The sequence below is a fragment of the Ostrea edulis genome, chromosome 7 (genome assembly GCF_947568905.1).
Source record: "Ostrea edulis chromosome 7, xbOstEdul1.1, whole genome shotgun sequence".
NCBI classification, from domain to species: Eukaryota; Metazoa; Mollusca; class Bivalvia; order Ostreida; family Ostreidae; genus Ostrea; species Ostrea edulis.
In genome coordinates, this window is record NC_079170.1 from 39,893,446 (window position 1) to 39,921,383 (window position 27,938).

At 35.4% G+C, this 27,938-nt stretch overlaps 2 protein-coding genes across 2 annotated transcripts; one reads left to right on the top strand and one right to left on the bottom strand.

Moving 5' to 3' along the window:
• Positions 1 to 1,141: 1,141 nt before the first annotated feature.
• LOC125655025 (ubiquitin carboxyl-terminal hydrolase 48-like) lies at positions 1,142 to 11,594 on the bottom strand. The gene is made up of 3 exons (XM_048885140.2): positions 11,467 to 11,594; positions 5,330 to 5,429; positions 1,142 to 4,642 (listed from the first exon to the last, which is right to left on the bottom strand). Exons 2-3 carry the CDS (start codon positions 5,425 to 5,427, stop codon positions 1,498 to 1,500), a joined length of 3,243 nt encoding a protein of 1,080 aa, XP_048741097.1. The 5' UTR covers positions 5,428 to 5,429; positions 11,467 to 11,594; the 3' UTR covers positions 1,142 to 1,497.
• Positions 11,595 to 11,861: 267 nt separating this feature from the next.
• LOC125655026 (uncharacterized) lies at positions 11,862 to 27,759 on the top strand. The gene is made up of 13 exons (XM_048885141.2): positions 11,862 to 12,081; positions 14,193 to 14,545; positions 14,740 to 15,077; positions 15,320 to 15,387; positions 17,759 to 17,866; positions 18,412 to 18,488; positions 19,851 to 19,909; positions 20,544 to 20,626; positions 20,925 to 21,054; positions 23,209 to 23,267; positions 25,259 to 25,375; positions 25,568 to 25,636; positions 26,364 to 27,759. Exons 1-13 carry the CDS (start codon positions 11,878 to 11,880, stop codon positions 26,481 to 26,483), a joined length of 1,785 nt encoding a protein of 594 aa, XP_048741098.2. The 5' UTR covers positions 11,862 to 11,877; the 3' UTR covers positions 26,484 to 27,759.
• Positions 27,760 to 27,938: the final 179 nt, after the last annotated feature.

Here is a 27,938-nt window from a genome sequence, read left to right on the forward strand (position 1 = left end):
ACTCCGATGTAATTTTTATTGTAAATGCTTACAATTCGTAATTTTCCATCTCAATAACTTATAATAAACGACACACACTGGTGCAGCAATATTTCGATCATGCGGCATTCCATCCATATTAAACAATATCTAAATCACATTCAAAATTGATAAATGTCCCAATATATTTTTCACTGAAGTATATGCAATCAAATACATTTATTTTTGTAATTCTTCAACATCTTTACTCAATATTCAAATCATAGCTATGGTAGTACATGTGTACATTACGAACTACCCCCCCCCCCCTCCAATGATTTTCACATTTTCTGTTTATCTCCGACTACCGTTTGCGAAAAAGTTTTACGGAATATCACAATAAAAGCGTCCGTGATTCATATACAGCCCCGCCCGAGCACAAGAATCTAAACAAATGCAGCAATAAGTTGTTTTTCACACATCGTAATGCCTTTCGTAATGTAGTAAAGGAGGGAACATTTTATAGCATGAGACATTCTATTTACGCATTTTAAGTTCGTTATTTCCAAATAGTATTGTATATTTTTGTGGTCATATCCGGTCTTAATAACTTTTGGGCTTATTGCTCACTTTTTTTCCTTGCAACATTAAATGTCACCAATGCATGATTTCAAAATGATAAAAATGGAAATCCGAGGGCGAGTAGCTACTGTTGTGTCACTCTGCAGGTTACAAACCTTATTCAATCTTGGCCCACTGAATTCAAAAGTACATGCATGTTTGTGTACATTACATGCAATAGCATAAAAAAAACCCATACAAAACATTACACTATTTTCAGAAGTTCCATCTTCGCTAGCCAAAGGTTTCAGCTTAATGAAGAACTGAGTGAACCGAAAACTCTTGGCTAGCGAAGATCAAGTTATGACCCCACCCCTTTTCCCGATACACATGTAGATGCGGCAGGATACGTATCGTAGATATTGAGAGCAACAATTACCAATCGATTTTGATGAACATCGTGCTTTGGCGGGGTTCTAAATTTCGATAAGGACTCCATCAATCTACAGAAATATTCTAATGTTCGAAATCTTCACCCCCTTCCTCCTCTCACATTTTACGCCCTTCATTCAGTATGTTTACCATGGTTACAATGAAAATATATAATAAACAGAACACTATAATAATTTCATCATACATGTATTACAATTAAAACAAAAATTATACTCAAACAAAACAAAGGAATTCATGCACTTTCTTCTTGATCAATCGATAATGAATAGATCATGTGCGTCGGAACATGATATTGGAGATATGAAATTTGAATCAGATTGAGATCTAGGAAATTTTGCTGAAACGAAGTTACAATGATCATGATAATTTAATACATCCAGGATGTACATACATATATATATATATATGTGCATGCATTTAACAAGTAGTGCACCGCGCTGACGACACAAGGGGGGTAACTCTGAAATCATGATCTTCAATGCCAAAAATCGATTACAATTTAAACTAAAGCACTTCTTTACAAAATCACTTTCCTAGGAGACCAGTCCCTTTGAAACCGGCCTCAGGTACACCGGACACGTTCATCAAGTCCTGTAAAACGCCCGGATCTTCCACCGGTTCGTCCGCCTGAAGCATGATGATGTCGCCCGGCGCTATGCGGAGATTCCCGAGCGTAGCTTTGTCGTCTACTAACGACACTCCAGAAATGGATAGATTTTGGTCAAATGGCGGCACAGAGAATAACTTCATCAGCTGCAGTTTAAGATCTCTTAACGTCTGATCAGACGACACTTTCACTTCCTTCTCGCCGCGAACTTTCCGATGGCGCTGACTCTTCCGCACGCCGTTCCCGTCTAGTTTTTGCATCTTCTCGGGCGGTTCCTCACTTTCGGATTTTCGCCGGTCGTTCGTGCAGAAATCGGGATCAGGGTAGTCTTGTTTCGTAGTTTCAGAGGACGTATCCCCTTGTTTGTCTTTAACGGCTTTCCGTATGAACACTGTAGCGTCCTTGTACACATACTTTGCCATTTCAATCATATTCATCCGCTCTTGCACACACTCTTCACAAACTTCTGGAAGTGTGATCATGTGATCAGAACCGTCCTCCTCCTCGTACTTGACAACGGACACCTCGAAATCCATCACAAAATGCTCCAACAATTTCTCAAACTCTTGCGGCCATAAGTATATAAGTTCAAAATTATCCGTTAGATCCGCGCCGTTGTTCGGCGGAGGGTGCAAGTATTTCCGATGTTCACAAAGCAACCGAATGTTTTTCACTTCCGAAACGGGCTCGCTTTTACTTGGATCTCTCACAAACCGTCTCCAGTCCTCCACAAACTGTGCATTGACTACGAATATTTCCTCTCCCGTTACAAGCTTCACTGGCCGTTTTCTGTCGTTGAAGAGATCGCCTAAATCAGCTTTCTGCACTTGAGCTAACCTTTTATTCATGTTCTGATTTTCTGACTCTTCTTTATTTTTATCACAACATTTCTGACAGACTGGATGTGAACTAGGGAACTCTGGACAGTCAGGAAAATATTCCCTCAGTCTAATCCACATTTTCTCTGGTATTAACTTCCTGCATGAAGGGTCTGGATCTAACTGACCGTGAAGCTCACATAACAAATCCTCATTAAACTGGAGAGAGCTTTCTATGTTCTCATTGGCAGCAGAAGTATCTGCCTTGTCTAAAACTTTGTCTCCATTTTCCGTTTCATTGAACTTTCTTTCCCGGTCTACATCTTTAGTCTCCCCAGTAACATCCATACTTTTGTCTGCTGCTATTTCTGTCGTACCACTCGTCGACTGCTCATTTTGGTCTGCTTCATTATCAGTTCCGTGCTCTATAGAGTCTCGATCTTCACGGAAATCTTCCAGTTGCTCTAAGACCAAGCGTTTCCAGCTCCTCATGGATGACTTCCCCACCCAATATGCAGGTTCTGTGAGGGAGGGAATTTCCATTTTCTTCATCGTGTTGAACAACTTTTCATCCTCGATCATCTTTCTTTTGGTACGAATGACCTTGCAACGACTCTGCACACAAATAAGACAGGTTGATTTATCACCTGGCAAACGTGGTCCACCCTTGTACTTTTCATACAAACTCTGTACGGCTTCGTACCGGACACATTTCATCTTCCCTGCTCTGTCTGGGTGAAGTTTTCCGTGCTGACATAAAGCTGAATTATTATCTACAGCTTTGGCTTTTCTCGGATCTTCCAGCCAGTGCGTCAGCCAGGGAAGACTTATCCATTCAAAGTTGTAAGTTTCGTGGTCTTCCTCTCCCACCACCAGGCGTTTGAACGTCTGCCGGATCTCCTCTTGTTTCTCCTTCCCATTTTCTATATTCTGGTCCCTCATCATGAGAAGCTCTGCCACCCACATTTCAAATTTCTCATTGTCATTTTTAACATAATCCACCATGTACCCAGGGAGGTAACTCATGTCTGCATTTTTCATATCAATGATCTTGTCTTTCTCTTCTGGGTTCACCTGTCTTGTATACACCAACATGTAAGCATTTCTGGAGGAGTGATATCCCTTGGGCACTCGTCCCCTCTGTTTGGCAGAGGTTTCCTGCAAATCCTCTTCTGTTCCAAGATGGAGATTTGATCCCTTCATCTTGGTCGTTTCTTCATCATTAAATTTATACCAGACTCCTGAACTTTCATCCAGAATGTGTGCTATGTAATGTCCACTGTATGCTGAGGGTCCTCGATGGATCAGAACGGCTTTCAACTTGTAAATGTATCCATCTTTTGCTGCATTGTCATTAACGGAAAGATTGCCATTTGATGTCATGAACTTGCTCATGTTCAACGTTTCAGGAAACTGTATGAAACCATTTAGTTTCTTTTTGTGCCCCGTTTTCTTATCAAAAACAAATCGGAGAAGCTGCAAATTTAAAATAGGAGGAAGTCTCTTCAGCTGAATGGCTCTCTTTGCGTTTTGTTTGCTACTGCAGGTGGAGCACATGTACTGATTATCTCCCTCTAGTTTTTCCTCGTGCAGAAAGTCTGTGATGGAGTCCTCTAGCGTCTTGTGGCCTTGGATGTGTAGGTCCAGTTCATAGAATTTGGAATGTGTTTGTGATGAATTATTGCAACCACTGCACGTTGTGACATAGGCATAGTCCCCACATAATTGGTCTTGAATGATGTTACGTACTGCAGTATCCTCCTGCTGAGACAAACAGTCCTCTAATAGGGAGAGAAAAAGTTTGGAGAACTCCTGCGCGTCTTGTTGAAGAGCTGCATCCAGACCTAAATGGTCAATGAAGTCCTCCGGACTGATAAATGCACGTTCTGAAAACTCCAGTAGTGAGAAAATTGCCTGCAGGTGTCCTCCTATACTGCTGGGTCGCCACTCCTCATCTGCCTTTTCCCGGATATCTGTTTCTCGGAACTTGTAGAGGGCTTGTCGAATTGGCGGGCTGTGGAACCAGAGCTGGAGGAACGTGTTCACATAACAAGTGTTACCCAGATTTTTCAGTCCTACAAAGTCTTGGCCTTGCCTGCGCTCGTTGTTTGGGTCTTCAATGTCATGCCAGCTGTCGTCGTTGATTTCTCCAAACCATTTACGCTCACCAATACAGTTTATGCAAAATGGATTTCCCTTACAATTTCTTTTACAGGCTTCAAATTTACAAGGTCTCAGGTTCAATCTGCAAAAAATTAAAACAAATTCTGAACATATATATTCAATATTTTTACAGAAATAAAAATAAACCATTTCAAAAATAATTCTGTGTATGTTCTGTAAAATAAAATATTTATATATATTAATTACTTGCAATTGAGTAAATGAATAATTCTACATGTACAGGTGTATATACACAGAATACAACCTACTCTGGACAGGAAAAATTGAAATTACAGGGACCAGCTAAAAGTTAGTCTCTTTTCATCCATTTTGGAAAAAATGAATCTTTTGATTTTAATCCCAATTTGATAAAACTATTTAGTATTAGTAAGTCCCATATTGATCATCCTTTTGTAGACATGTACATAAAATGAAGTGAAAATAAGTCAGTAAAAGATACAGATATACCCAAGTACATTGAGCAATGGCTGTACTCGGTACAAGAATTCTGAATACTGTGATAAATGATCCTCATTGTCAGGGCATGTTTCCAGGCACTGTGTAAAGCAATATACCCCATTCAGAGTTTTGACTGTTGTTATAGTATGTATAAACATACAACGAACATGTCACAGGTAAACAACTGCGAGACACCTATCTAACCTTCATTGTTTTAGAGACAGTTTGGGGGATATGGTCAATATCTGCCTTCTAAGGAAAGTAGGAAGATCTCGATGTGAGCGTTCCTCCGTGAGGTGGCATTTCTTACTTGTAAGCTGTATTGATGTGCTGATTGGTGATGTCCCCCGGGTCCGTTGTCTCCGCCCACTGCCAGGCTGCCTTGTCCAACTGCTGCTTTGTCGGCATTTCTAAAAATAGAAACATTGATTATAATAAATTTTTCTGAGCACTCTCAAACAAATTCCAAAACTGGTGGTCCCCTGCTTTGGTGCTTCTTTCATTTTTTATTTATTTCAGGAGCTTCGGTTTACTAAGATATCAATTGTCAAGATATTGTGAATGAAGTCAAAAGTGTCTACAAAGTTGTAAGTAGGGTAAAGCTAACACAAGCTGACGAAACATGAATAGAAAAATACAACAAATTCATTCTTTCCTAACATTATCCTTATAATATTCAAAACTGATTGACTTTTTTCATTTGCAATCAGATCTCACAAGATTGTGATTTTTTTTTAAGGAAAACAAGTGACAGTTAATAAGAACATGTTATCAAGGAATAAAAAATGTCTGCTAAAGCTGTTGTATGTGGTTTGATGTTTCAACAAATATTGACCTCTTGGTAAAACATTCTTAATTATCCAACGTAATTAATCAATAAGGATTAAATGAATATTTATATTAATCTTATTAATTAAAGTATGCATTCAGACAACACACCCATAACCATTTCAGATGTCAATGGATAAGGGACATACTGAAGAATTACACGATGAGAAGAATCACAACTTAACGTTTTATTAATATCAAAATTGAACATATCAACTTTATCATGTTTAACATTTGTTTTTTATGCATTTCTGTATACATTGACAGGGGAATTTCGATAGTTTTAAGGGGCATTTCAGTAGTGTTAGGGGATATTTTGGTTAATCAAGGGTATTTCGTGGTACCCCAAATTAAGCATTAGGTTTTGATCTCTCTATTTCATGACCTCTGTATTGGTAATCGACGTTTCGGCCCAAATTTTTTAGACACTTCGGCCAATTTTTTTTTTGTCTGAAACACTTAGACCCATAATTTTTCATTTTGCCAATATCACCCATATTAATGCATTTCCACAACATTATAGTACACTGACACTTCAGCCCTATGACACTTAGACCCTATGACATTTCGGCCCAAATGTAAAATAAAGATTTTCAATTATATATATATATATAAGTATGTAAACTATGGGTTTCCATTTGTCACAAATGAAAATATGAAAATTCAATTTAAAACCAAAAACACGACTTTTAATTCATCCTCAAAAAAAGTTCCTTTTATGGATAAACGCATTCAAGATATTTCAACTCTACAGAAATAACATTTAAAATTTTACATGTACGACAACTCTCCCGATTTGAAGCAGTTGAAAGTGCAAATCCCAATAGGGAATGCAAAAATATCCTGAAATCCTGATTTTCGAAAAATATCTCCCACTTTACGACAACAAACCCCAATTTCCAAACAGAATTTAAAATCCCACGTCATTTCTTTGTGGCTAGCCAATCAGAAATTGGGACAATAGCCAGCCATTGCTGTTTAACTGTGTCGTGTGGTCTCGAGGTGGTATAATTTACTTGGTCTACCTGTGTCGGGGTGTTTATTGGAAAGTGGGAAGCATGTTTTGATAGTAATTAATTGGGAAGACGGATTTCAAATTGACATATTCTTTAATGTGAATGACAATGATGATGGTGTCACCACCAAACAATCGGACATTTCCGATTTTCATCTCTCGCTGACAGCATCCAAAATATGCAATAGGTATGTCAAATATGTATTTTTCAATTATAATAATATAGGCTATCCGAATCTATAACAATGTATTATAAAATTAGAGGGGGCGTAGTATTCAATACACTTTGTGATGCGTAAATCTCAAAAGCCTGTACTGAATTTTATATTAGCAAGTAGCATCAATTTACAAATAAAAACATATTTTGATGATTTTTTTTCTGGTATTTCAGATGTCAAGGGTGCAAAGGTTTTGTTTGCAAACTTCGTGGCAGGGCAGATCACTCCTTTTCTGGTTGCATTGCAGATTTTTCCACAAGACTCTGCAAGCCAGGGTTTGACATTAAGGCACGTCCGACCGACCGAGTCTACTAAATGATAGGTCCGGTCGGGTAAAATGTCGATTTACTAGTCCGACTGGTCGTGTTTAAAAATAAACAAATTTAAACTTAACTTTAAATCATAAGATATTTTATTCTTTAAAAAAAAAACTGTAAAGAGTTTACGAGCAATTTTGATCCACATGACATAATCTATATTTTTAGTTCTAATAAGTCGCAGTCGTAAGTGATGTTCTACGACATCTACACAATGTTAAAGTGTGTAAAGTTATGTTTTGGTTAGATAGAATTATTGAATTCATTTTCATTAAAAAAAAACCAGTTCATTTGATTTGAATATAAAAAAGTGTTTATCAAATTAATGAATTACGTCGTAAACAGCAATTTTTCGGTGTTTACATATGTGCGGAAATGTCTATATTCAAATACAATTCCTCGTCGTCAAGGAAAGCAAACGATGTCCCAAGAAAAGAAAAAAAGAAAACATTGAGAAGAAACAAAGCAGGGCTTATGAAATAGAAATTTAAAAAAAAAATATTGAGGTCATTTTATTCTAAATGGATTAAAGAATTTCCGTGCCGGTAAGAATTTAAAGAAACTGAAAATATGATTGAAAGTATATAAAAGCATCAAACTGAATGGCGAGACTTAATAATTTTTTGAGACAATTAAATGCATTTTAGTGCAAACGTGACGTTTGTAATTTAAATTAACTATTTAGATATGGAGAATCATCATATTTTTTTCTGGAGAGTTGGTCAGGGCTAGTGGATGTAAGGTCAGGTCTAGCAAAAATCATTTGAAGTAGCCCGATTGGTCTAGTGCTCAAAAAAGTTAATGTCAAATCCTGCAAGCCCATGCTTACAGTCAAGCAAGACCACCTGTGTTGTAGTACCTAAATGCATGTGCTTTAAAGGCACTGGTTCACGATTTTTGATGAAAATACTTTTAATTTTTTATGGTAAACATAAAATATATAACTCATTTAATGTTGACAGCCAAAATTTTTACCTTCTGAATACAAGAAAACAACATTTTAGCCTTAAATCTGTGTTATGTAAACAAAGACTCAATTTTTTTTATGTATACAAATAAACCAGTGAATTATAAACAGGAATAGACATTAACTTTGCCTTAAAGGGCAAGTAATCTCGAAGTTTTACTTGTCCGAATGAAAAACTTAGTTTTCCGAAATATTTTAGACTCTAATAATAATAAGCCTGTCAATCAGTAACTCTAATTATCTCTCTCTGTCAATCGGTGATACAGTGTGATCTTCTAGAATGGGCCTTCGCTATAATCTGATGATTTGGTAAAGAAAACAGCAATATATGGAGTTTGACTTTATGATCTAATATTTGATATTCATCAAGCTTAAAACAATTATAATAATCACATCTCCTACTTAAATAATCACTTGCCCCATCAGGCAAGTGTGTATTGAGTTTCACTTGTCCGAACTGGGTTTTCACTTGCCTCGGGCAATCGGACAACTGTTAATGTCGATCCCTGATAAAGCATCTGAATTTTGCATCTAGTCACAAATTTTAACTTTTAGATGACACATTTACCCCAAAAATGATTGAAATGTGAAAGATATAATAAACTTAGATCAACATCCATTTCTTTTGAAAATTTTGTAAACAATAACATACCGCAATCTTTGTTTACAAACAAATAATAAACTCTCTGAAATGAGCTTCTGTGATAATTTATAACCTTAATTTTTATGTGAACTCTATTAAACACATTAGACAGTAGATTTTGATCATTAAAAGTGAAAAGAAAATTTTAGGGAAAATCGTGAATTAGTCCCTTTAATCTAAATTTTGATATATAGTCCAGCCATGTTTAATGTGGTGTAAAAGGATGCAACTTTAAGTATTATTTGTTAATATGTATGAAACTTATTGTTGGAGAGGATATGCTAGTTTGTTTTTAACTTTTTGCTAAATAGATGATGATTTTAATAAAATAATTATGTATATCATTCAAAGTGGTTTTTTTTAATTTTGTTAAAGTTAATGGTCAAACACACTTGATTTTGTGTTGATATATGATACATGTACAATGACTAGATTGATATTTTATTTGAAAAGACAAAAAATTATTTTCATGGCAAAATGTCACAAATTTAGAGCTTTGAAAAAAGGTCGTCGCTCGCAAAATCCCCCATAGAGATTTTTGAAAGTTGGCATGTATGATATTATCTGGAAGATTGTTTCGTCTGATAGGTCACATATTTTGTTAAATATCTTAGATCCATATGTAATGATTTTAAGAAATTGCAGATATTTGTGTCAATATCGGGAGGGTGTGTGTGATAGGACAAATTATTTATTTTCAGCATGGTTTCGGTCTATTGATTTATTCCCAGGTGTGTCAAGGTCAAATTAATTATTCAATTTAAACAGTGGTTTAGCCACCAACTTTATCAAGCATAAAAAATGGTGGGAAAATGTGGATTATGATATAAGATTTACACATTGTGTTGTGTAATCATTAGAAGGTGTGTTAAAGCGCATTATGTGTGATCAATATAAAAGCCATAAAAAAAAAAGGGGGGCCGAAATGTCTTGGAGAAAAAATGAAGAGCTGAAATGTCTTTAAGTATCTCAAAAATTTGGGCTGAAGTGTCTAGGGGTGAATCAATGTATTGAAATGTACCAGTATACGCCTCTTCAGCAATATACGATACAGTGTTTCGACGATATGATATAATGTCGAGTTTAAAAATAGCCCTTTTAATAGTCGGGATTGAAGTTCATAATTTAAAAATGGCTTTTAACAGGAACACGATTCCTCAGACTTAAATACCCGCTTTTACATTGTGACATTGGAGATTCCTCAGACTTTAATCCCCGCTTTTACATTGTGACATCAGAGATTCCTCAGACTTTAAAACCCGCTATTACATTGTGACACATCGGGGATTCCTCAGACTTTAAAACCCGCTTTTACATTGTGACATCAAAGATTCCTCAGACTTTAATCCCCGTTTTTACATTGTGACATTGGAGTGACCTCAGACTTTAATTGTCATTGTTTGTTTTGTTATGAAATAAAAGATATTAAAAACCACTTCATTTTCTAAATTTTGATATTTTACTTCAGAAAATGCTTAACAACATTGTATATCTAATATATCGGATATTGCATCAGAAAATATTGTATCGTATCGGAAAATCTTGAGCAATACACACCCCTAGAAGTGTCCTACATTTTGGGCCGGAACGTCTGGCAGTCTATGCGAAAGACATTGGACCGTCGGACCTGACCGATGTGCAGTGCCTCAGGTCTGACGCATCATTTTTTACACCGGACCGGAATGTCCGATGTCTCAGTGTCCGGTTTTGAGCTTTACTATTTTGATGCGGCGTCATTTAAATGTTTGTTATAAGTAAAAAATAGCACACAAATCCAAATACGTAAATGAATGTGATTAAAACCGCATGGACTGTCTAGAGTATTATACGGGAGGGATCCCTGGTATAGTATTACTAGTATAACAAATAAGATTCCCTTGGTTTTGCATTTTCACGTGTTTCACTTTTTTACATTAGGTTTTTCGGTCTGACAAAATTTGGTTCAGTCCGGTGTGTTCATTGATTACACAGGACCGAATGTCCTGTGTGGTCCAAAAAACTTTCGCATAGACTGGTCTGGGCCAAAGTGTCATTGGGCCGAGGTGTCTGACATTTGTATTTTGTAAAACAGTTTTTTGCGACAGACTGGAAAGAAGACAAGACTTAACATCCCCTTGTTTTCACAGCCAAACATCAAACACACTGTTAGCAGACAGTGGCAAGCATTAAATTCATATTAGCTTCATTTGTATAGGAACAGAATTGTAATCTATTGTGCAGATTGGGAAAGAACGATATATATATTTCTTTGTTCCACAGGAAAAAATACTATTTTTAAAACAGCACGGGGTGTGTCATGCTAAATTCTATTAGGGCAGCAAACATGGTAAGGCGCCGGGTCAGTTGTAAAATACTTAACAGCTCAATAGCTGACAACTGTGATCGTTTAGAACTACGCAATTTTATAATAAAATGTACAACTGTTATAACCCAACTGGTTTGGAATAAATATATTTCACCTTCATAACCTGTCAGAATCGCTAAGAACGCATTTTCATCAGTGATTTGCGCTTCCCGCCTCTCTTGCACCTGTCAAAATCAAAAGTATTCTCCACTTTGACTTCCGGTGAATTTTTTAAAACGCCTTTTTGTACTTCAAGCGTTATCACATTCGGATTGGTAGAAAACCTATATCTAAAAAAAGAGGATGTGAACTTTATGCATTAAACAAACCAGACATTTACAATATAGTTTATCTAGATATATAATGCAAGAAATAACATATATCATTACAATATCAATGGTAAATTATGCACACGAATATTTTCTAGAACAATCGAATGAAAATAAATAGTCGGTGCTATTTACATGCTCATTCTTAGCATATAAATGATTCTTTATATAAAGCGTAAACATGACTGTGAAGAATCATGCAAACAAACATGGACGCCCATGGACTGACACATGAACATGTGTCATTGGATACAGTGTTAAAAGACACCTTAAATGCCGTTGCAAACAATTGCGATTTGCTTGGAAGAGAAACCAGTAAACTGGTTGTACAAAGACGCCAAAAGTCATTACAGAATGGAGATTTCTGCATCCCGAGAGGTTGTTTTAAGATGAACGAAGAGGTAAATTTATTCTGCACGCTAACCAGAGTCGTCGTTTGTACTGCGCACACCCCATTATTTAAGTGACATCTCATAGCTTTGCAACTGTCAGCCGCATTCGATCACCATATAGCTCGGTTGGTAGATCTGACACCTGACTAGTAGAGATTCAGGGGGCCCTGGTTCGAATTCCGGTCTGGCCCGTTTTCTCCCTTCCTGTTACATTCGGTGCCGTAGACCAGTCCCTGGAACTGACAGGTGAAAATGCCTGCCATAGGATGAAGATCCAGGATTGATGTCTTTAAGTGTGAAGACATTTAGGAAGGAGGAGTGTACCGGGCAGACAGGGTTCGATCGCCGCTGGCCAGATAGCTTACTTGGCAAGGCAACTGACTAGAGATTCAGAGGGCCCGGGTTTGAATCCTGGTCTGGTTTGTTGCATTTTCCAGAGTTGTGGAAAGAGCATAAAAAACTACCCGACATCATGTCCTGTAGATTCTAAAGGGATAGATTAGAAAAGCTACCAGACAACACAAGATAAAAATTTATCAGACAGAATAAAATAACCTGGGATCGTTTCACCTTCTTTTATTTTTAAGCCTTGAGTGTGACAGTTTAAAACATTAACTTGTGTTTCACAGCTCTCTAGTTTTTGACCACATAGGAAAAAATATCTATAGAACAAATATAACAATTTTCGTTTCATTACTCATTTTACAATGCATTCATATTCACCATGAAACTTGCCATTTCTAGCATCTTTGGTTGAAGACTTCGAAAATGAAAGTAGATAACCCCTTGGAAAACTCCATACAGTACCAATAAAGAAAAGTATTTGTGGTGTAGTTGTTTATTCACTCAACCTTACAATAAAATTTCTTCAAACTGCGCAGCACAAATCTGGCCAATATTTATGTGATCTATTACAATACATGTATATAAATTTTCATAATTTGTTACAGTAGCTGACGAAAATCGGATCTATCGCCACGGAAGTGAATAGTTATATTTCTAAAAATATTTGTTGTAAACTAAAGGGGAGGGAGATATGCGATCTTGTTGACATACTGTGTTTACACATTCAACTTTCTTTTTTTGTATTAACTACGATTTTTTAACCATGTGATAGGCCACACAATCGGAAGTAGAAGGACATGTGATATTGAAAGTACACGCATGGAGTGGGCTTAATGATTTCTGGGAAAGCACATAGTTGTACAAAAACAAGTTATCTATACCAGACGAAGTTTTTGTTTGCACAAAAGTCAATAAACAATGCAGATATGATCCCTTTTTTATCTGCTAATATCTACCTGACAGTTTGTCAGATGAGTTTCTAAGTTTTACCGGACAAATTGAAAATTTACAGGAGATATCCGGTAGTCCATTGTCTTTCGCTAACTCTGATTTTCTCCCTTCCTGTTACAGTATGACTGTGATCTACCTATTTATTGAACATGGGAAATATACATGTAACGCAATTTATGTAAACAGTGTAGTGTGACATCTTATTCAGCATCGGTTTTTAGCAAATTTACAAACATAGGAGACATGGTACAGTCATGTTAATGAAGGAGTGGTAATATATTTTATTTAAATGATATGGTTTGCTTGCTTTTACGGATAACATCTCAAAATGATGTGAACTTGGGTACATGAGATTCAAAATGGAGAAATGCATGTCTTCATGCTTGCATTCGAATCTCTGCCCAAAATTTTCAAGTTCGATAGGAATGGTTTAATTTTTCATCAGTTTTTTATATTTCCCATTTAAACATGTATATACATGTGTGTGTGTGTGTGTGTGTGTGTATATATATATATATATATATATATATATCTGTGTGTGTGTGTCACCTATAGGGAGGGCTCCACTCCCAAAGGGCTGTGAGCCCTCTATCAAGGCTTGATTATTCCTTTATAGTGTACTACTGTAGTTTTTTTTTCTTACAACAAGACTGAGCAAGTCAATCTTATGTTTAAAAATTTATTTTGTAAGTTGAAAATTCTTGGTTGCTGATTAACACCGACATGAATTGATTACTGAGGAAATTTTATGGAAACTTGCACAATATTTGAATGCAATGTAACACAGGTTATAATGCATATTTTGTTTGTCTATCTCTCTTTAGGAATTTGCTCATCTTAAGGAAAGACTACTAGAAGAAAGCAAACCCTGGACATGTCCAATAAAAGATGTGAGATCAGATTCTTATAACAGCATGTTGATCTCTTTAGATCGCCCCACCACCTACAAAAGTGTCATATCATCGCTGCTCAAATCAGAAATTCCATGTGATCTAAATAACCCAAATGATAGAAAAAGCAATAAATCCAAGGGAGATAGATGTGATATGAACAAGAGACGGTCCAGTGATAGAACTATTTTAGTGAATGTTCCAGACTGTTGTGATTGTCGGAGTCTTGAGCAACTCAGGGGACTGGTCCTGACACAGCATGTACTGCAGCTCTTACAGGCTAATGGGTAAAACTCAATAAATAATTGTCTTAGAGCTTAGTATACATATACACTGTCATGCTCATGTAATATTTTAAAATCAGGACTGGTATGATTTTATTTTTCCTGTTTCATTAAAAGTAATGAATTTAAGACTTGATTATGTGTATTGAAATTGGCATCAATTTTCTTTTGATGATATTATTGTTATCTTTTGACAGGATAAGAAGCAAGCTTACATCACATCAGGAGACAGGAAAGTTACATAAGTGGTTGGAACTATTGAATTTTGATAGTGACTTTATAAGAGGGGGAGGAGAAAACAGTGATTATGAACACTTTTTAGATTTAGCAAAGCATTCAGAATATAAGTTTTCAGAAAGGCATGAAAACGATGATGGAGAAGAAAGTAAATCAGAGACAGCAATGCAGCGTGACCTTGATGACCTTGACAGCCACAAGAATAAACCAGACTGGCTGGTTTTAGATTCCGAAAAGTTTTTGGCTTCCAAATCAGCAGAATGTGGTGTTTTTGATAAGAATCTTGGAAAAATTCATCGTATGTATATACATGTACTCACATTTCTGATTTTGTTTTAAATTTTTTTTTTTTAAATTCTTGTGATCTGTCAGATTGATGCTCTGTATTATAATGTACTAGCTAGGTAATTGTTTGAAGTGCTTGTTTATGGTACAGCTCTACTCTGCCGGTACATCTTACAAAGCATTGATATATTTGACTTCACATTTTTTATACAGGCTACATAATTATGATTTATTGTCAACTTTTCTATTTTGTAGTCATTGATGAAAATGGAAGTACCGATACATTGATTCAAATTTCCCACCTTCAAAAATGCTTGGAAGAGGTATGTGCATTATGAGATATTGTTAGCTTATTTGAGCTTTTTAGATCAAAGTTTGTTCATCGGCTGTCTGTGTGTTTGTAAACTTTTCACATTTAACTTCTTTCCAAAAGCACCAAATTCAGCACAAAGCATTCTTGAGTAAAGGTGATTAAATATTCAGGCGTGTTCAAATGAATGTCCATACCTATTCCACAGGTTGTTCAAAAAATCGTTCTCAAAGTCATTGAACCAGACAAGCCAAAAAGCTTCCTTCTCTAATGAAATTTCAAGTTTATTAATACCACAACTCCCAGTGGACAGGACCACATGAAGTATTAAATTTTTTTACTCGGGAATGTATGCAAATTTTTATCTTTTTTTTTTTTTTTTTTTTTTTTTTTTTTTTTTTTTTTTTTTTACAAAAATCACTTCATCTAAAGAGCCGCAAGGGTTTCTGTGAGCATCATGTACAAGTCAATACTCGGGAGATTATGCCTGGCTCACACAGAGATGCAAGAAAATAAATAAAAAAGAACTTTTTCTAAAGAATTTGTCAAATTGATATAGATATGCACATGTAGCCAGAGCTGATCCTTTTAAATTGAGAAGTTCGGAAGATTTTGAAATAACATACAATCGCCCAGTTTTTGTTTTAATCATAGAGGTTTTTTTTCTTCTGTATTTTAACAATAGACGATAATTTGAGAAATTCTTCATACATAAATTGCTTCAGAACTGAGAATTGGTTGAAAATGTTTGCTTATTTTCCAATTGAGAAGGGTCCTTTTATCAGACCCAATGTAGGGAGATTGACAGCCCAGCTAATGTATATTTAGAGTTTGTGTAATTATAATTCCCTGGATCAAGGTATAGACACAAAAAAGATTTAAAGTTTTACATAGGTATATATATAAAAAATAGAAAAACTACTGTAAATTCTCCTCACACAACCACACATGTCACACAATTTGTCAAATTACATGTAAATTTTTTTGGTATATGCATTTGTCCAAGCATCCTCATGTCCTGTAGATTGTTCAAACTGTGATGGTGTTAGATGCATGATCCTCCTACTAACTCTGACAACATTCTTCATTAGTCTCTGTTACAAAACTTCCTTGGGTCAGGATGGGGTCACAATAATGAATTGATGTTTGCTTTGGAATTAAAACTGGAATATATTAGAAAATTTTATATATTTTTCTCAACATGTAAAAGAACTAAAAAGGTACTGTACATAGGGTTGTCAAATTTTGAGATATGTAAGGGTAGTGTAGATTGAAGATTGTTGACAGCATGATCTCTGTCGCTGTGACTACAATAGGACTAAAGTTTAATATAAAAATCTACAGTGATATACAGTATAGGAAAATTCTTTAAGAAAAAGATATTCCTCGTGAGAGCCCAAGGTTAGGTTTGATACATTATCACAAATGATGAGTGAAATATATGATCTTTTATCAGAGGTTCAATGTTCCTAGATTTTTTCACAGTTCATGAATATTTTTTGACCAATGTGTGAGTAAAACATAGCCTGAGCATGACTTACAGTAACCTTTGAATATCTAGTTGTTGACGAGGACATACTGCCATAGTTGTGCAAAGAGGTCAGAGTAACTTCCCTTGATGTCTTGTAAGACAGCTAATAAGATATCAGCATAAGAGCCTGACAAAACACTTGCTATTTATAAATCCTAAAAGTGTCCTAGTTACAAACAACCCACTTCATTGGCTTGATTCATGTAATGAATATTAATGAATTTACACCACTGTCTGTGATTAAACAACCGCAGGTAGGAGGAATGTGAAGGGACTAAGTAAGAAACTTTGAACTAAGTATAAATTAAAATTTATCAAAATTGAAATCCTAGGTATCAGGCCAGGACCTCAACCAAATTGTGATTTTTTTAAAGAAGTGTATAGGGTCATTAAACAATTGTCATATCAATTTGCAAACATACGGTGTTTGTTAAAACCAAGACATTCAGGCTGATGCCACAATGAGAGGTCAAAGTTCATATTGGTATGTGTGGGGGAGTTTTTTCTTGAGACCTACTGGCTAAATTTATATGCAGAAATACATATTCCTAGGATTTCATAGGACCCTTACTATTTGGTTTATAATGTTTTATACAAATGAGGAGAGAAAAAAAGTGCATTGTAAGGAATGTGGTCCAGTGATCCTTTTCTTGAAAAATGTCTAGTAAATCCAACAAATCCAATAAGTACTTGCATTTGTTGTTTAAAAGAAAATAACTCTAGGCAAAAGGGCGATATAAAAAATTGTCTGCATTCTTTATATATGTATATAATTCACAGAATTTGTTCAGCTATAGACACATTAGTGCTTTTTTCCATTTCATGTAGTTTTACTTTTTCATGATATTTATAGATGGACCAGTGTGATTGCATACTACACATCATTCCAGACAGAAAAAGTTTTCAGCAACAGAAAATTGACTTGGGCTTGCAGATGTTGGTGAAGGATGCACCAAGGCAGGTAAATACATTGTACCTAGTGCCCATAATCAGTCAGCTGGAAGTAGAATCAGTTAGCTGGAAGTAGAGAGTTTGAACTTTAGTTATTTTATGACAATTAGCAAACAAGCTGTACAATTATGATAATGTATCATGTTGGCTTCGATAATGGAGTGGGGGGAGGTTATTTGGCATTATAGGAGACCCATACACCTGAGCTTACATCCTCCGCCAAACACGAGAATCAAACTTGGGTCACAGCTGAGAAAAGCAAGTCTGTTAACTACTATGATAGTCAGATACCCGTACAGAATCAATAGAATATTGACCAGTATTTGTCTGTATTAATTATCAAAGGCTTGACACTAATACATCTGATTTTCAAATTTTTCATTTTTAATTTTTATCCTGCACTTTAAAATAAAATTTAGCACAAATTTCCAAATTTTATCATTTTTACGTTTGAAGTTGTCACTATGTTTAAGAGGAAATTAATGGCAAAAATGTCAGACACTCTCAAATTACAAGATTAAATGAATGAATTGATATTTTAGTCTTTCATTTTAGGTTCATTTGGTGTATGGATCGGTTTCTGAAAGAAAATCTCCAACAGCTCACAAATCCGATGCAAATGAATTTTACAAGTAAGCTATGTTAGATCACTGTTAGTCCATATACATGGTATGTATTGAAAATAAGAACACATCACAGATGTCAGATTTTATATAGTTAAAAAAAACAAGTTGTCACTTGTATTTCTCTATATAATTTTTCTTTAACAACTTATCTTTTATTTTACATTCACTCTGAATGTTAATTATCAAGTGGAAAGGACTTATAAAGTTATAAGTTATGCCTCTTGTTTAATCCATTTATGTTTTATACATAATATATTATTATACCTCAGTATGAGAATTCTATGCAACGCGTAATCTGATTGGTCTAGACGGTCACGTGCCAGGGATGACAAAACTTCATATCGCCCTCTCAAACATCATATCTCCCTATCATATTTACCCCTTGGGCAGCCTCATGCATTTTCCATAAATTTAACGTCAAGGTAGACGAAGTGTATTGTGACGTCACAATAAGTCTGAGTCATTCTACTTTCATAGTTAGTAAGGCACAAAATATGCGGGTCTCTGATACACAGTTGAATCGCATGGTTTTGGTTTTTGTTCATACAAAAACAAGCAAGTAAATCAGCATTTAAGGAGAATGGAAATACAAAAACTGGTTATCATATCACTGTATTTCGTTGTTTGTACCTTCTACCGTAATACGTTGACGGCGCGGCGTTACCGTTAGGACGATCCCAGCTACATACAATGTAGATGAGCGGACTCCAATTTCAAACGCACTTTTTAGTCTTGCTTTGTTTCAGTATAATAAACAATTTATTGCATGAATGTTCGGGAGATATGAAGATTTATTCACCCAAGAAAAATCATATTCTATTCGGGCGTTGCCCTTGGGGAATATGATTTTTCTTGGGTGAATAAATCTTCATATCTCCTTCACTATCATGCAATAAATGTATAGTATTGTTTAAACTAATTTAAAATTAAATATCAAGCCTTGTACATGTATTATGAACATGCACCTCTCACTTGTATACAATGAACTACTTTTTTCCTTAAGTATAAAGCAGTGTTCAGTTTCAGCACACTAAATCTCATTGTTTACGCTTGGTTTCACGAGACTAGCCATTCGTGAAAATTTAGTCCTTGTGAATAAACTGGTACAAATGATAAATACTGATTCCTTAATGTTTTGTCTTATGAATAAATACATGCATCATTGTATTCTTTCGAAAATAAAGCTACCAAATAAAAGTGATATACAGAAGTCAAAATGCATCACATCTATAATAATGCATAGGTCATATGGTCAGTTTTCCATCTGCCGTGCAGTTTAAACTTCACGTACACTTAATTGTTAAATTTCTTTCTTCACGATACAATGACGATATCAACCCTGCTAACTGATGCTTGTTTTATTTTTAGTTTGAGGTTTGATCAGATGAAGGAGGCCTCCGTAATGAAGTATGGGGAATGTGTAAAAGGTTTGCAAATCACTACTCACTACTCATGAACATCGGCAGTGTTAAAGTGTAAACCTTAATAGAAATAGTATCACTACAAATAGTACCAAAACTGCCATTCACAATGCAGGGAACCATTTGTTGATCACTTAAGTTTATTATTTGGGAAGTAGTCTAAAGTTTACTAACTAAATGCACTAAGATTAACTTTGTGGGACTGTGAGGTGAAATATCATTGTACTTGTTGATGTCTTGTCATCCTGCTCCTACAAGTAAGAGCCTCGGTTAACATCCCTGTGATATTTCATCCTGCCCCTACAAATAAGAGCCTCAGTTAACATCCCTGTGATATTTCATCCTGCCCCTACAAGTAAGAGCCTCGGTTAACATCCCTGTCCTCTTTATATACCTGTATCCCGTTATCCTGCCCCTACAAGTAAGAGCCTCGGTTAACATCCCTGTCCTCCTTATATACCTGTACCCCGTTATGTGGTATTGAAAAATAGATAAATGAAATAAAATAAGATGCAAATAAAAACACAATATATATACACATGATAGCATATCTGAACCTCTAGCAGGCCGGAGTACTTGTCATCCATTTTGAGTACTCATATTTAATCACATTTACCAGATTGTATTCAATATTTTGTAGGTGCTGGATGGAAGAAGACAATAGAAAACTTAACAGTGGCCTGTGTGAAGTTTGAACTGCTTCTCAACGTCCCAAGAACTACTGTACGGATACTGTTTAAAAGCAACAATTTTTTTGGTTTATCATTTTGACGATATACATGTAAATTGCTATGATTTTGTTTATTTTCTCAATGAGTAATTCTATACATACAGAAACCAAAAAATGTTAATATTGTATCTTCCTTACTGCTGTAAGTTGTCAGGATTTAGGATAACACTGGTAGATGCTGGTAAATTTTCTACAAAATACATGAGTCCATATTCCTTATCTATTTCCTGTTGACAGATGAAGCTGGATCTATCAGAGATTCCATATTCTTTATCTATTTCATGTTGACAGGTGAAGCTGGATTTGTCGGAGGGGACTGACTTTGGGGGAGGAGTGGACAACAGAGCGGGGGCATTTGTGATGTATAACTGTGCTCGGCTGGCCACACTATTCAAACATTTCCACAAGGCAGTAGAAGACGGTAGACTTCTTAATTTGCATTCAATATGATAATTATATTCATTTTCAACCACACTTGCAATAAAACATTCTTGGGTAAAGGGGATTCAAAATTGTACAAATGAAGGGTCACACCTTTTTCAAAGAAAGTTAAGGTAGCTCACTACACTAAAGCTTATACTCATTACATCACAAGATGGCAATTTAAATGTTTTGTGAAATTATTTGTATCGATTGAATTGTTTGTCTATCATCGTAGCTCAGTGGTTAAAACATTGGACTGGTGAACCGAAGATCTCGAGTTCAAATCCCCCAGAGTCTTTTGTTCATAAGTGTTGAAATATTCTTTTTGAAAATCATGTTTTTATCCAAATTTGTATATTTTCTTCCTTTTTGGCATATACTTATTATATCATGATATCTTTTATGATTAAATCAGTTTGTACTGATTTAAGAAACTATTTCAGGGTGTAACGAGCCACCTTAAGTAGTCAAAATATGGTGACCTCTTTTCGAAATGTTTTCCTCTCAAGAACCACAGAATCAGAAAGACAAAACATATGTGAGAACTTTGTTAATGAGCCTCAGTGGAGATTCAAAATTGTTCAAATCATTAGCCCCTGAAGTAGTATTGGGTCACAATAGGGGATTGAAGTTGTACATTAGAATATATAGGAACAATCTTTGAATATTTTATTCTTAAGAACAACAGGGCCATGATAAGTCATAAAATATGCATACATCTTCAAGTAATGTAAATTCAAGTTTTAATAAATCATGGCTAGGAACTTTTATTCATACATGTACATTGCTAAACAAAGTATTTCACAGCTTGATTTTGACTGATACTACTTTCAGTAAAGTTCCATAACTTATGGCTTAAGAAAAACACCCAACACAAGCTTGTGATGGGCATATTATGTACCATTTCTAATATTCTTGTTGTGCATGTTCAGTATAATTCATATCACATTTGACTTTTGTCGTGACCCTGTGGGCTTGTTGCCATTAGGGAATGTGTATAACTATAATACTTCGTGGCTAGATCAAAAGTTAAATGTCTCACAAAAAGCTAAATTTACATTGTTTTCAAGACAAGAGTATGTGCATTGTGTGTGTGTGTGGGTGGGTGGAGAGAGAAGGGGGGGGGGGGAGGCTCTTAAAACTAAATACGATGAATGTTGATCCATATCAATTATCAAATTTATACAATTACAATGTACTCATAACACACTAGATATGTTTTCTACTGTTTATTCACAAATGAAGATGTACATTTAGTTCTCATATATCAACATAGATGTTGATTTATTTAAAAAAATCAGTGGATCTCCGACTCGTAGTCAATCACAAGCATTCGTAAATCATTCTTTGGTATCTGTTAATAACTCGTCACAACTCGCAAACACTCGTAAGGATCCATGAAATTAAGGGCAAGTTTTTGACATGTCAACATTTTTTTCACAATTGTCCTCGGATTTCATTTTCGGTAAATAACCCGTAAATTACTTGTAAGAATCCGTAAATATCATTAACTGGTCACAAGAACACGTGAACTGCTCGTAAGAATCCGTAAAACACTCGTAAAAGTTTTTTTTTATGAATCTTTGCGGTTAGTTTACGATATGTTACGGATAGTTTACGAGTTGTTTACAGATTATTATGAATGCCTAAGGGATATTTATGATTTCATTCATGTCGGGTTACAGTCGCTTTACGGATTGTTCAGAGTTGTTACGAGTGCTTTATGTATAGACATGATTATTTTACAAGTACATACTTAAACTTTACGATTAATACCACCTTCACACTCACGGATTTCTCTTATGAGTCCTTATAGATCTCCGATTCATAGTCAATTGCAAGCATTCGTAAATCACTCGTTGGTATCCGTGTCTAATTCGTAACAATCCGTGTACTTTTACGGATTTGTGGAATACGTAAGGATCCGTAAGAAAAATCCGTGAATTTGAAGGTACCATTAGATGGATATGTCTTCATTATAAGGTAAACCATTTGACTGTATCAAAATTTAAAACTGATTTACATCATTAAACTATTTTGAATACCAACCTGTTCATAGGTCAGTATGATGGGCCACAAATTATGTGTTCATTTCTGCCTGGCTCTGAATGTGATGTTACTCTTGTTTTATCGTGTGTGTAAATGTTTACAGGAGTTTATCCACCCTTACCTACAGTTGAGTCTATTGACTTTGGACTGCTAAGAGAAGAGGTATGGCTTAAAAAAATGTGTACTGTAGATCAGATTTTTTAAATTTTTTTACATGAACGATGTGTAATCTCTGGAAAGTATGACAGCCTTTTGAATAAAATTACGTCTTTTTGTATCAAATATAAAGTTTGAAAAATATAAATTTTGTGACATATCAATCTAATTAGAATTAGATCCTTTGATCCGCTCACCTACGATCGCTCAAAGGATCTAAGTTTAATTAGATTAGTGGCATATACCTGTACAACATTAGGTATGTAAAGAAGTGTGAGAATACTGTCGTTTATTTCTGGATGATTAGTCATTATTTTTAGGTCACCTGAGTCATCAGGTAACCTCTTGCCGTTCGTCTTTGTCCAGCGTTGTGTGTCATCCATTAACAATTTTACATTTATAACTTCTTGAAAACTACAAGGCCAATTGTTACTAATTTTGGTGTGAAGCATCTCTAGGATAAAAGGAATATAAAAAATTGGGAAATATATTACCTTACCATCCCTGGGGCCTCACGGGCAGGACCTAATATGCTATATTTTTAAAAAAAGCCATATTTTCAAAAATCTTCTTTTCTACCCCCACACATGTGGAAGAAAATTGAATGCATGGATATGATATCCATGAAGCCCTCTACCATAATTGTGAAATTGATGGCTCCTTAACCAAAGGTTCAGGCCCTAGGGCAGGGCCAATATGGCTATATTGTGAAAATGTATTATATCTTCGAACATCTTCTCTACTGCCATATATATTTGAGAAAAACTAAATGCATGATTAGAATGTTTATGAAGCTTTCTAAATTGTGAAATTCATAGCTCCTGGGTCAGGGGTTTAGGCCCTTGGACGGGGCCAATATGACCACATGATAAAAACTTATTATCATAAGTTCTTAAGTTCTTCAAAGAAGAGGGGCGTATTGCTTTGCACCTGTCGGTCGGTCGGTAGACCACACATGTTGTCCACTCTTGAGAACCATTTACTTGATCGTAATGATATTTCATAAGTGGCTTGAATATGAGTAGAAGAGGACCTCTATTGTTTTCAGGTCAAAGGTCAAGGGTCAATCTACTCTGGAGTCTGGACATAGGAATATACTGTCCCCTCAATATCTTGAGAACCCTTTGCTTGACAGACATCAAACTTGGTACACTGGCACATCTTTAGGAGAAGATGACCCCTATTGATTTTGAGGTCACATGGTCAAAGGTCAAGGGTCAAACTGGACATAGGGATATACATGTACTGTCCGCTCAATATCTTGAGTACCCTTTGCTTGACAGACTTTAAACTTGGTACACTAGTATATCTTTAGAAGAAGATGACATCTATTGATTTTGAAGTCACATGGTCAAAGGTCAAGGGTCAAACTGGACACAGGAATATACTGTCCCCTCAATATCCTGAGAACCCTTTGCTTGACAGACATCAAACTAGGTACATTGGTACAGCATAAGGAGTAGGTGACCCCTACTGATTTTTAGGTCACATGGTCAATCCACTCTGACATATGAAGATACATGTATTGTCTGCTCAATATTTTGAATTGGTGATACTGCTATCAATTAAATGATGCATGTGTATAACCCTTTTCTATTTTGCACCATAGGGGGCATATATGTTTTACAAACATTTATTGTCAGAATATTATTCGTTAATCTCTACTTTCACAGTCATGGGAGATAAACTAAATGCATGGTTATGATATCCATAATGTCCTCGTATTGAATTGTGGGTTTGGTGGGGAGGGGGGGGGGGGGGGGGGGGTGTCAAAATGATTTAATATATGCTTCAAACTTCCATTTTTCCTGCTTCTGTAAATGAATACGAATTGTATGTATATTTTGAGAGATCATAAACATATGCACAAAGGACTCCATATTGAGGCTTAAATGCAAATGTGAGGCTCTGTGTATCGACTATGATACTCATATGACCGTTAAGGCCCATGGGCCTCTTGTTGTAAAGAAGTGTGAAAATATTGTGGTTCATTTCAGGATGAATGGTCATTATTTTTCAATTACATTTTCCCGTATGCTGATATCCTTCAAAATACAGTCGCTGAGCTGCTTCCTCCTAATATTGGAATTTACACCAAACTTGGCACACACAAAGTGAGAAATCAATCAAATATCTGAAATACAAAATATGCAATAGGAAGGCAATGGGTGGTATGAAGTTCATTGTATCGGTAAACAATATTAATGTGTGCATTTAAACACATGTTTGAATGAGCACTTATTTGGAAAAACCTAAAGTGTTTTTTATGTGAAAAATATTATAATTGTAATATTTTCATCTTGTAGATAAGCAATTTCCTGATTGGTCTGAGTCGTAGTTTAAGCTGCTACTACAGCCGTGTTCATATTCTAGTGGTAAGTTTTGTGCTTTATTGGATATTTTGTCGAGTTTTTATTTCCAGTTGATAGGTTACGAATTTCAAGAACAAGTGGACAATTCAAGGAACATTAGTTTTATAGTAACCATTGTTACAGTATAGAAGGGTAGGACAAGAGCCTAATATTGAGAAGTCAGCATGGACAAAACTATAGATCAAGATTTAGTGAACCAGATGAAGTTGTAAATTTCATGATTCCAGGGGTAGGGGTTTTGGCACCAGGGTGGGACCCAGACGGTCATAGTATTTAAATGTCTTCATCATTGTATGAAATTATGTTAGTCTTTCATTAGTATGAGCACGTTTTAAATCATTTGTGTCATCTTGTTTTATACTGCTGCTAAAGAGTAGACTTTACAGCTTAGATATGCAGAAAAAGAAAATTACTAGAGATTTTGTAGCCCTTGGCCTAGTGATACTTTTAACTAATACACAGATGACCGAGGCATGTGGGTCTTTTGTTAACTAGTTTCAATGCAATGTATAAGTGAAACTGGGGGTCACATGGGGCCTATATCACCCTTACCCCATGTTACACATCTAGAGAACTTTGTTGCTTTATCAGAACACAAAGCGGCTCTGTTTACAGATTTTGTTAGAAGTGATTATAAATGTGTTTAGGTTGTAGATATATTGCGTTTATTGCGATATTGTAATTAACACCATGTTTCTGTGAAGAGAATAAACCAGAGTCCTTGTTGTAGGAAAATCGTCCCAATCTTCTGCCGACGATGTTTGCCAGACTCTATCTAATGATGTCACTTCACTCTGTGATGAAGAATGCTCTCCTCGTGATGGGAATCTCACCACCAGCTCAGCTTTAACGTATCATATTCATGGTTTTTGTGCATCAAAAGTTTGTAAAGCAGCACTTTGGTGCTAAAAATGTGTTTTAAGTGTTTCTTATGAATTTTTTTTTTTTTTGCAAATCCGAAATTAGTTTAGATCAACAATGTTTTATCTGTTTTATATCCACTTTTATTCACATGTTGATTTGATATACCCCAGTGAACTCAGTATAAAAGACACCTCTGAGACTTCCATATCTCTTCATATCTTATTGAAGATAGATGTCTATGGTAAAATTACAACTCAATTTTATGATAAACAGGACATCAGCTTCTCCATTATCAACTCCCACCATTATCACCTGCATATGGTGTTTACATGTATGTGTTTCAATTGATTTGATTCACAAGAGCATGTACTGCATATGATCAGTTGTTAAACTGAGGCAGGCTATTTAACAAATAAGTTGTGGTTTATACAGTCTTATTTAAAATCAGCATTTCACAAATTCTATGATCATTATTATGATCTAATTTGCAATTCTCAAATGCTGTCTGATACAGGTATGTTTCATACCAAGTATTAGGCCGTGTTTTTTTTAAATCATGGATTACTCCATTTACTTGATCAAAACCTAATGTTTAGGGTGGGTTTGACTGATCAACAGGAGATGCTTTTTCCTTTTAGGCACCTGATCCCACCTCTAGTATATCCAGGGGTCTGTATTTTTCCTACTTTGAATTTTGTATTCTTTATAGGATTTATGAGATTGATCACTGGTCGTTGTTTTCACTATTTCACTTTTATATGTACATCTCTGTATGTATTGAGGGAAAAAAGAATTCATGTTATTGTATCACTTTTTTTATTTTCTTGAGAATTGTATATTCCAATTCGTATACAAAATTTCATTAAGATATAGAACTTCAAAGAACATATACAGCTGTAGTTCCTACATTGCAAGATGAAATATTTGGAACAGAACTTTAACATTTAGTCTTCTTGGATTTTTTCTTGAGTACAGTCGCCTTCTTCTTCATTGAGTCATTTTTGTCTTTATGTTCTCTGGATAATTCAAACATAGAGAATGTGAAGGTAGAAGTAACACCTGTATTGTATATCCCGGGGGTCAGGGGACCAACAGCTGGTGAAGCCTGGGCTTTGGACTTTGTACTCGAGGCTTGGTAGTTGCTCATATCTATTTAAATATAACTTATATTACTGTTGAATTGCATATATATAAATGTGTGACATGCATTCGGGGCATCATTTGATTTAAAGCAAAAGTTTTCAAATAAATGATAAAGAATGAAACACTGCATACAATATTTTTAATATTTGCTTACATGTAGTTACTACAGACCTACAGAACTTGGTTCTATGATATCTTGGACTTAGATACCGCCTGGCTTTCACAACAAAGAGGCCGGGTTTGATACCGGCGCCACCTCTTAAACTCTAAGACGTTTAACATAAATAGTGACTGATCC